General features: G+C 41.0%; 1 protein-coding gene across 1 annotated transcript; it reads left to right on the top strand.

Annotated features, from left to right (window-relative positions):
• The first annotated feature begins 273 nt into the window (after nucleotides 1–273).
• On the top strand, nucleotides 274–1,932 carry SST (somatostatin). The gene is made up of 2 exons (XM_058729088.1): nucleotides 274–524; nucleotides 1,416–1,932. The coding sequence occupies exons 1-2, from the start codon at nucleotides 387–389 to the stop codon at nucleotides 1,626–1,628; spliced, it is 351 nt and encodes a 116-aa protein (XP_058585071.1). The 5' UTR covers nucleotides 274–386; the 3' UTR covers nucleotides 1,629–1,932.
• The last annotated feature ends 7,802 nt before the right edge of the window (nucleotides 1,933–9,734 follow it).

Genomic DNA, 9,734 nt, shown 5'->3' with positions numbered 1-9,734 from the left:
TGAAATCATGGAATGTGTATGTGAGCAGCAGTGACTGAATATAAAAGGTGGTATACATAGTGTGGAAAGTGTAAAATCATGTGGGCCTGTGGGTGTGCAGGATTATTATTATTATTTTTTTTTTTTTAAGTAAGCCACTTTGGATTGTGTAGCCTCCTCTTACTTCTATGATTGATTTCACGAGGGTAATGGTGCGTAAAAGCGCTGGTGAGATCTGGGGGCGCCTCCTAGTCTGACGTCAGAGAGAGAGTTTAAAAGGGGGGGAGCCGGTGGAGAGAACACAAGCCGCTTTAGGAGTCGCAGGTTTCAGAGCCATCGCTGCTGCCTGCGGATCCGCTCCTAGAGTTTGACCAACCGTCTGGCTCGGCTTCCCCAGCGCCGCTGAGATGCTGTCCTGCCGCCTCCAGTGCGCGCTGGCCGCGCTGTCCATCGTCCTGGCTCTGGGCGGTGTCACCGGCGCGCCCTCCGATCCTCGACTCCGTCAGTTTCTGCAGAAGTCCCTGGCTGCTGCCGCGGGGAAGCAGGTAAGGAGACTTCCTCGACGTCTTTTTTTCCCCCTCTTTTGAATCCCCCAGTCTTTTCATAGGCTTTGCCTTTCCCCCCTGGGGTGGATTTAAGAGGTGGCCCTGCAGAGAGTCGGTGCTTTTCTGGGTCCCTCCGCTCCCAAATCTCTCAGGAAAACTTTCAAAGTCCAGAATCTCCTCTTACCTCTTTTTTCCCCTCTGATCAGCGCAGTTGGCCACAGTTCAGGTAAGTTCTTTGGCATTAAAGAAAATTTCAAGACCTGGGTAGCTGAGCACTAAAGGAAGAGGCATCCCCCAGTGTTAAACACGGAGGTGCTGGCCCAGGTGCTGAAAGCGCGGACCTCTGAAGCTACTACCTTCCTCAGCAGTACCTCCTTTCCATGCTCCTAAAGGGCAGTCTACAGACAGAACACAGTATGTTTAAGATTCTGAAGGGTCTCCTTCCCCACAGTTAACTTAACAAAAACGGTAAGAACAATTCCAGTTTGTAGCTCCTGAGCTGGAAATTGAAATTGAATTAAACAAACTGTTGGCACATGTTTTATCTTTGCAAAACTGTATTAACAATCTACCATTTCTGCGTGTGTGTGTGTGTGTGTGTGTGTGTGTGTGTGTTAAGCCTATAAAGGCAGAAAACTTGCAGAAACATTTGAGCTTTTCAAGCCTGTCTATGTAACTTGATGATTATAACATCTACCCTTATTTTTATATCCTTAGCTGATTTTAAGTGTGACAAAAGTGCACAGCTGTGAACATTGGGTTTTGGGTGTAGCTGAATCTGCTTTCCAAATCAGGTTTTTTCCATTTCTTTTTCTCCATCACCATCACCTTAATCCCTTCTCTCTCTCTCTCTCTCTCTCTCTCTCTCTCTCTGTCTCTTACCCTATACAGGAACTGGCCAAGTACTTCTTGGCGGAGCTCCTGTCTGAACCCAACCAGACAGAGAACGATGCCCTGGAACCCGAAGACTTGTCCCAGGCGGCTGAGCAGGATGAAATGAGGCTGGAACTGCAGAGATCCACTAACTCAAACCCTGCCATGGCACCCCGAGAACGCAAAGCCGGCTGCAAGAATTTCTTCTGGAAGACTTTCACTTCCTGTTAGCTTTATTAATTATTGTTGTCCATATAAGACCTGGTTCCTTTCCTCCAAACCTCATCCCTCTTCCCTAACTCCCCAATGCTCAGCAAGACCCTTGCATTAGAAATTGGAGACTGTAAATACAAAATAAAATTATGACGACATTATGAAACACAAGAATTTGTTTCTCGTTGTGTATCTTTCTGCTCAAAAATATGTGATTAGCAGTTGTGATTTCGGTCAAGTTACTTGAGGTATGCGTGCCAAATCTCACAGACATATGATTTAAAATTTCCTGTGGTAATAAAGATTCTGTCCTAAATGGAAACTCTTATAGTTTGGGTCATTTCAAACAGAAATAATTTCAGATAACTCTATGAATTCTTAACTTTAATCCAGTGGACGTTACTGGGAAAGGCTGCCACAAATATCAATTACACATTACATACACTTAAAATTATATATTGATATGAGTATTTATGGGTAAGCAGACTGGAGTGTCCAACTATTCCACCAGGCTAATCTGTAAAATATATGAAAAGTGGAAAGGAAAAATCATTTGGGAGTTGAAGGAAAGAAGCTGGATTAAAAGCTAAAATGAAATTCTGAGCCTTTAAAATGTGTTTCTTGTTTGTGGACATTTATCTACAGAAATACTATTGCTTTTATATATTCTTTGACAACCCTCTCTGTAACTGAATGTGGCCAAAAGAGTGCCTATGTTTTAAAAGCAAGCTCCTAATTTTTTTTTTCCTCAGGGGAAAAATATTTCTTGTACCATAAGTTTCCAGGTGAGAGTAGTATGGGTTGCAAATAACATATGTTGGTTCGCCTCAGCGAATACTATCCAAATGAAGGTATCAGAGCACGATTTCGTAATTGCAGAATAAATGAAGGAGAGATCTCAAGCCTTCTTTGGATTTGATTAAAGCAGGCACCAGATAAAAATGCAAACTATAATAAAAACACTCAATACATGTTACTATTATTAGTAGTATTATAATACATACTAAATAGTACCATTCAAGATAGAGATAGGAACGTTGCTGATGTAACTCAGAGACTCTAAATATATGCCCTGTTGGGGATGTATGTTCTAACTATCACCGGTATTTTTGAAGAGCTGCTAGAACAATAAACCCAATATAAGTACAAAAACTCAGTGCAAATCCCCACAGTGTGAGCTTACTGATAGCAGTATATAAAACATCTAACAGGAACTTCATCTTTTATAGAAAATATTTGCGTTAGATAATATACCTTTTAATCTGAACGTGGCTGAGTAGAATTTAATTCCTGAACAGCTGACCAAACAAGAGAAAATCCAAGCCACTTTACCAATCTCTGTGAAAACGGAAGATTCTTCGAGGTTCTGGTGCACCTTTTATTTACAAGACATTTATGAGGGAATTAATGTGTGTCCACTTAGGGGATCTGTCAGTGTTAAATGCCTTGTGGACATCTGGTAACCAATCAACTCAGTGAAATAATAGAATCACATTATTATGATTAAAGTACAGAAGAGAACATAACTTAATTGTTTTCTGTGCAGTGCATAGATTGTATGAGTGCCTGGAGATCTTACCTTTTTAGTACGATCTTTAGTTGTCAGTCCCCAATAGCAGTATGAAAATAATTGGCAAGAATTATGTAGTCATGACTCCACATATATGTTTATTCTTTACTTAAAGCCTAAATTGAATGGAGCATTTGGTCAAGGTTAATTAGCCTTCAGCCTCAGTTTTCCCACCTTCATCAGTAGGGGGTTGTACTGGGAGGGAGAGTGATATCCCTTTCAGATCTGACTGACAATTTGCACTTCAACACTGACAAAGGTGACAGAGGAATGTTGATTTTTCACATTTTAATAAACATATGGAGCATAGCTCTTTTCTAATGTATGGAAGGTATTATTTTTTACTTCCTAGTTAGTTCATCTGCGTTCTTCCTAAGTTTGATTCACTGAGTGTAGCATTCTAGCCTGTTTATCATCTAGCCAAAATTAACCGTGTAGTGTTTTCCTTCCTCCTTGCCACAACCACAGACCTCAGCAATCCTGAACAACCTGCTACTTCTTTTAATGGGAGGGCTTGAACAAGGAACTCCTCTTTTCTAGGCCTTAGTTTCCCCATCTAAAAATAGGCATACTAGGGCGCCTGGGTGGCGCAGTCGGTTAAGCGTCCGACTTCAGCCAGGTCACGATCTCGCGGTCCGTGAGTTCGAGCCCGGCGTCAGGCTCTGGGCTGATGGCTCGGAGCCTGGAGCCTGTTTCCGATTCTGTGTCTCCCTCTCTCTCTGCCCCTCCCCCGTTCATGCTCTGTCTCTCTCTGTCCCAAAAATAAATAAAAAATGTTGAAAAAAAAAATTAAAAATAGGCATACTAGGGCGCCTGGGTGGCTCAGCCGGTTAAGTGTCTGACTTCCGTTCAGGTCTTGATTTCACGGTTCTTGGGTTTGAGCCCCGAGTCGGGCTCTGAGCTGACAGCTCAGAGCTTGAAGCCTTCTTTGGATTTTGTCTGTCTCTCTCTCTCTGTGTCTCTGCCCCTTCCCTACTCATGCTCAGTATCTCTCTCTCTCTCTCTCTCTCTCTCTCAAACATAAATAAACATTAAAAAATAAAATAAAATAAAATAAAATAAAATAAAATAAAATAATAAAATAAAAATAGGCACACTAATGGAACCAAGCCCTTAAATATTACGAGGCTTCAATAGACCATGTTTTGCAAGTTTTTAGTACGTGGTAAGTAGTTGGTAAGCTTTGAATGTTAGTGGTACTAATTTTCTTGTCACATATGCTGTGCTTTCTAGCCTCTCTTTCTTTTTTAAAAATGTATATTTATTTATTTTTCAGAGGGAGAGAGAGAGAGAGAGAAAGAGAGAAATAGCATGAGCAGGGGAGGGGCAGAGAGAGAGAGGGAGAGAAATAATCCCAAGCAGGCTCTGCCCTGCCAACACAGAGCCTGACATGGGGCTCAATCTCACAAACCATGATATCATGACCTAAGCTGAAATCAAGAGTTGGATGTTTAACAGACTGAGCCACTCAGGTGCCCCTCTAGCCTCTCCTTCTTTGCCTTTGCTATGTCTTGTCATTTCCACAGGCCCAAATCTAAACCAGCCTTCAAGACTTATTTTACATTCTTCTTGCTTCATAAAATTCTTTCTTTACACCCTCAATTGGAAGAGCTGTCTTCTCTGAGTACCTACTCTGCATTTTCTCCACGGTGCTTATTTACCACTCCCTAACATTTATTATAGCTATATAAATGTATGTAAGAGAGTATTTGTGTGTAAACTTCCAATGAGTAGATGTATGTCTGATTCATAGGTATAGTTCACTCAGCATGTCATGCAGCAGAATAGGTTCTCAGTGCTCACTGAAGAATAAACGAATGGTCTGTGAGTAGTCTCAAATGGCACAAATCTCTATTTACTTGGTGACAACATTCTTTCTTTTTTTTTAAATTTTTTTTTTATTTGACGTTTATTTATTTTTTAAGACATAGAGAGACAGAGCATGAACGGGGGAGGGTCAGAGAGAGAGGGAGACACAGAATCTGAAACAGGCTCCAGGCTCTGAGCTGTCAGCACAGAGCCCGACGCGGGGCTCGAACTCACAGACTGTGAGATCATGACCTGAGCCGAAGTCGGTCGCCCAACCAACTGAGCCACCCAGGTGCCCCGACAACATTCTTTCTTAATGCCGCAGTTGACAGGGGAAAATGACATCAGTGGCCATTCTATGTTAGGCATAGGTGACACCAGAAAGATACAGCACATGGTTTGGATTTTAATTGCCATGGCAGCATGTGATGATCAAACTCACTTATACTGGAAGCTTCAATCATTTCAGTTTTCTTTATCCATCTTATGAAGTAAGCCCCAGTAGGGCTTGCTTTGCTATCCACCAACCACGGGGCTCACACTTACAGAGAAAAAGATTCACTAAGACTTCTTTCACATTTGTTTATTTCAAGATCATGCAAATTCACTCTTGATCCTAGTGCAGGACCATTGTTCTTGGCCTTGGCTCACGCTATTCTCAATACACAGACAATTCTGTTTTATGGTGACGTAAAATATACCTTTAATTCCAAATATCAGACATGGAAGAGGGCTCAAAGATCATCTGGTCCTCATTATTCATTTTACTGAAGGCTGGCATATGGAGAGGTGAAGCCATCTGCCCAAGATACCCAATGAGTAGCAAAGATGCAGAGATGGGGCAGAGATGGGGCAAAGCCTAACTCCCCTCTCTTACCTCTTATTCTACGACACTGCCCCAAGGAGTCTGCTCTTCTAGATAACTGGTGTGTTTCATTAACCTGATGTGAATGTTAATTTTGTCCCTGAAATTTCTTCATGTTCCACTACACAACAGGTCTGCATCCGAGAGAGAACAAGACAATTGATACAAAATAGCTTCCCATAATTATAGAAAGACAGGAAGAAGCAGTTAACGGTATTGATTATGAGGAAGAAAAAAAAAAACTCAGTGGAGATAGTCTTTCACTTAATTAGACCCAAGAAAAAAGAATGATTCAGTCTTGGAATGAAGGTGCTGGGGCTGTCCCAGCAAGCAGAGGGACTTTCACGCCAAGGAGATGGAACGGTAGTACCTGGAGAGATCGTTTTCAGAGAAATCAGGATACATACCCACAGGACGAGGCAGCAAATACATCAATGACCACCTGGAATTCTTTAGAAGTGAAAATGAGTGCTTTCATTTGAGGAGTTCAGTTTTTTATTACCTAGAATGTGCTTCAGTGTCAAGGACTTGCTGGAGACTGGGAGAGAATTTGTATGACGAGGCTCCTGCTTTCAGGGAACTGAGTCTAGCAGATAAGACATATTCATTAAAAATCATCAAATGCTCTAATGGAGGTTTTTATAGACTACTAGGAAAGAAGAGAGGTGTCAGTAATTCCCTCTTTTTTTCTTTTCTTCTTTTCATTAGTATTTAAATTTGGCTTGTAAGCCTAAATTGTTTTATTCTGGGTAGAACAGATAAATTATAGGTATAATGACATAGGATACATTTTTACAACATAATCTCAGTTAGCTTTGAAAGTGTTAATATCCTTTTACATACGAAGAGGCTGAGAATCAGAGAGATTAAATAACTCGCCCAAAGATGTCACCAGCCGGTGTGGTGTTGGAAACAGGTCGTCTGATTTCCAATCTAGTGCTCTCCCCACTGTATCTTAGGGGAAAGAAGTGAATTAGAGGGAAATTGTGACTTGCTGGAGAATTAAGAGCAGATCAGCTCCAGACCATCTTAATTTAGCTCTTCTGTATATAACACACATGGGTATTACTTCTCTGTTATTGTCAGAGGAGAATTGGATTTAGGCTCTGGGGTTGAGATTTGGTTTTGTGACCTGATTAGGGGTACTATTTCCAAAGAACTGTTTGTAATCTTTCCTTCCAAATACTTAATATAATCGTTTCAGTTTTGCTACGTAAATGAATAAACAAACAAATGAAATTCATAACCTCTGCTTTAAGCACCCCTTTCCCTGCTTAATCTCTCACACCCAGGTTTCAGTAAGACTCAGGCTTGGGCATTTTTAGCCCGAAGCAAATACAAGCTATTAGTCTCAGTCTTTATTCTACAGGCCATGGAATCTGCCTCACTTATGACTGGATAGTGGCCATATCTTCCCCCTCTCTGCTCTTATATGTATATCCTATGAAAAGTGGTCTTGAGGCTGGGATTTTCAGAACTGAGACATTTCATTGAAAAGTATAAATGAGGTCAATTTTTGCTAAGTAGGCTTTTATGCCACTGAAGCTGATAGAGCTCTCAAGGTCTCAGGTAAATATTCTAGGTCACATAAGTAGTTCTCTTCTTCCCATGTTTCAGATGTCTCTGCAATAGGACCCATTATGATGGTAAAATTGTTCTCCAGATATGAAACAGTTCTATTAAAATAAGAAATATTTCAAAGAAATTCAACCTTTCAAAGTAGAGTTCAAATAGTTAAGAAAGATAATGCATTCTCAGTTAATTGCTGGTTAATTATATCTTTCTTGTATAAAAAATATAAAAGTACATTTTCAGCTCTAATGCTACATTAAGGTCAAATGGCACACTTTAGGAAGGAATACATTAAGCGACTCTAGAATTGCTATCCCTGGTAACAATTTATTTGACTATAAAATACACATTATGAAAGTCAAGATTTACTAATTTAACTAGAACATAGCTCTTTATTCCTTATTGTCCATCAAAATTCTCCCACTTACTCCCCAAACATAAGGACAGAAGGCAATGATTTTACCAGACTTCTCCCCAACATCTTCTTCATCACCATTTGTTTGTTGTTATACACAGATTAACATGATGTACTCATAAGACCACTCAAGTCAACACCACCACAGTGTTATCTGGAACCTCCTGGCTTTCATGCTTTTCTTCTCAGGTGATTTACCTATTTGTCATTGCAGTGGACAGATTTTTAATATTTTTCTGTGTCCTTCTCCTCCTTTCTCCTTTCTGCTCCCAGTCCTTCTCTGATACCTGTTACCTCCCTAACTGTGGCATTCTGAACTGTTTTGGTAAATCGCCCCCCCCCCCCCCGTTCATTTTTAGCCGTGTTGTTGGACAAGATCAACTCACTTCCAGTCTGGTATTGATGCTAGAATGGATTAAGTCATTTGGAATGTACCATCCCTTGGTCCTAGGCATTGGTCTGTGGCTGGGCACAACCAATCACAGTAAACCCTAAGACTTTTGGGGGGCACTGCTGGGACATCTCTTTCTTGCTGATTATGGATAAAGAAGCATGAAAGCTTTTGTCAATCATATTGAGACTGGCAATGCAGTCTGAAGTCCTGTGCTGCAGAAGGCACAGTGGAGACACGTGAGGACACTGGGTTATTGGTGGCTTTGTTGAACTGTGGTATTTAAACTTATCTCCAACAGCAATAAAAAACAACAACATTTTTACTTTGCTTTTCATAGGTATGGCCTAACACATTCTCTTAATTTTTAAAAAGTAGTTTCGGGCACCTGGGTGGCTTAGTTGGTTAAGGGTCTCACTTTGGCTCAGGTCATGATCTCCCGGTTGGTGAGTTCGAGCCCTGCGCTGGGCTCTGTGCTGACAGCTGGGAGTCTAGAGCCTGCTTCTGTGTCTCCTTCTCTCGCTGCCCCTCCCTCGCTCGTACTCTGTCTCTCTCTCTGTCTCAAAAATAAATAAAACATTAAAAAAATGTTAAAACACTAATTTGGGTCTCCTGTACTTTAGCTAAAAGCTTTCTTATACATACATTAGGGCTACCTCGTACGTATCTATGTTTCTCTTAACTTTCCAATTGAGATAAAAGTTCTGAGAAGAAAAAAAGTTAGACTTTACTGGACTGTGTCTTCTTGACACGTCATTATGTCACAGACTTATACCAGCTTCTTTATAAATACTGCTGATAATAAAGATGACAGTTGCTTATGTTTGTTTAATACTTTCTAATTTATTAAAAATACTCTACAAATGTTATCTTATGAAATATTCACTCATTTTATAATTCATAAACTTGGCATTAGGATGAAAATGTATACCTCTGCTTTTTTACAAATATAAAAACCGATGTTCAAAGTATTTGAGTAACTTGCCCAAAGCCACAGAGAGCTCACATGACAGAGCTTAAAATTAAGCCTCGCTCCTCAGAAGAATCAAGTAAAGCTGCCCATCCATTTCAGTTCTAGGGACACTCTGATCAATTAAACAATGCTGAAAGTCTCTGTAGGTCAAACCCTCTTGATTTCTGCTTTCACCCTGCTGCTTGTTATGGCAAGCACATCCAACTCATCTCTGGTGATTAAGTCCCACCGCTTGGCCTCTGATATCCCAGGATCCCATCTTACCCACTGGATCCAAGGAGTCCATTTTTATGGTCCGAGTTCTCACGGTCATTCCTGGCCTACAGAGAAGAGCCCTCATAAGCTTCCCAGAGCTCTTTGTGAAGCTTCCCAGATCTTTGTGGATCTTCTCCGGGTGGGGCGGGGGGGGTGGGGGGAGGGAGTGAATGAGTAGGTATTACATGATGAAATCAATCTAGTGTAGTATTCCAATCTGGTGTCTCTGTTTTTGTCCACTCTCTTTACTCTGGGGTTCCCTAGGAACTCCTCA

The sequence above is a fragment of the Neofelis nebulosa genome, chromosome 5, assembly GCF_028018385.1.
Source record: "Neofelis nebulosa isolate mNeoNeb1 chromosome 5, mNeoNeb1.pri, whole genome shotgun sequence".
In the NCBI taxonomy this organism is placed as follows: domain Eukaryota; kingdom Metazoa; phylum Chordata; class Mammalia; order Carnivora; family Felidae; genus Neofelis; species Neofelis nebulosa.
Note: the sequence above shows the minus strand (reverse complement) of the source record. Positions and strands in the feature narration are given on the sequence as shown.

Excerpts from the sequence above, each read along its gene's own strand:
- SST (XM_058729088.1), top strand. The coding sequence starts at position 387 with ATGCTGTCCTGCCGCCTCCAGTGCGCGCTGGCCGCGCTGTCCATCGTC. Across the intron at positions 525-1,415 it reads CTGCTGCCGCGGGGAAGCAG|GAACTGGCCAAGTACTTCTT; the intron begins GTAAGGAGACTT and ends TACCCTATACAG.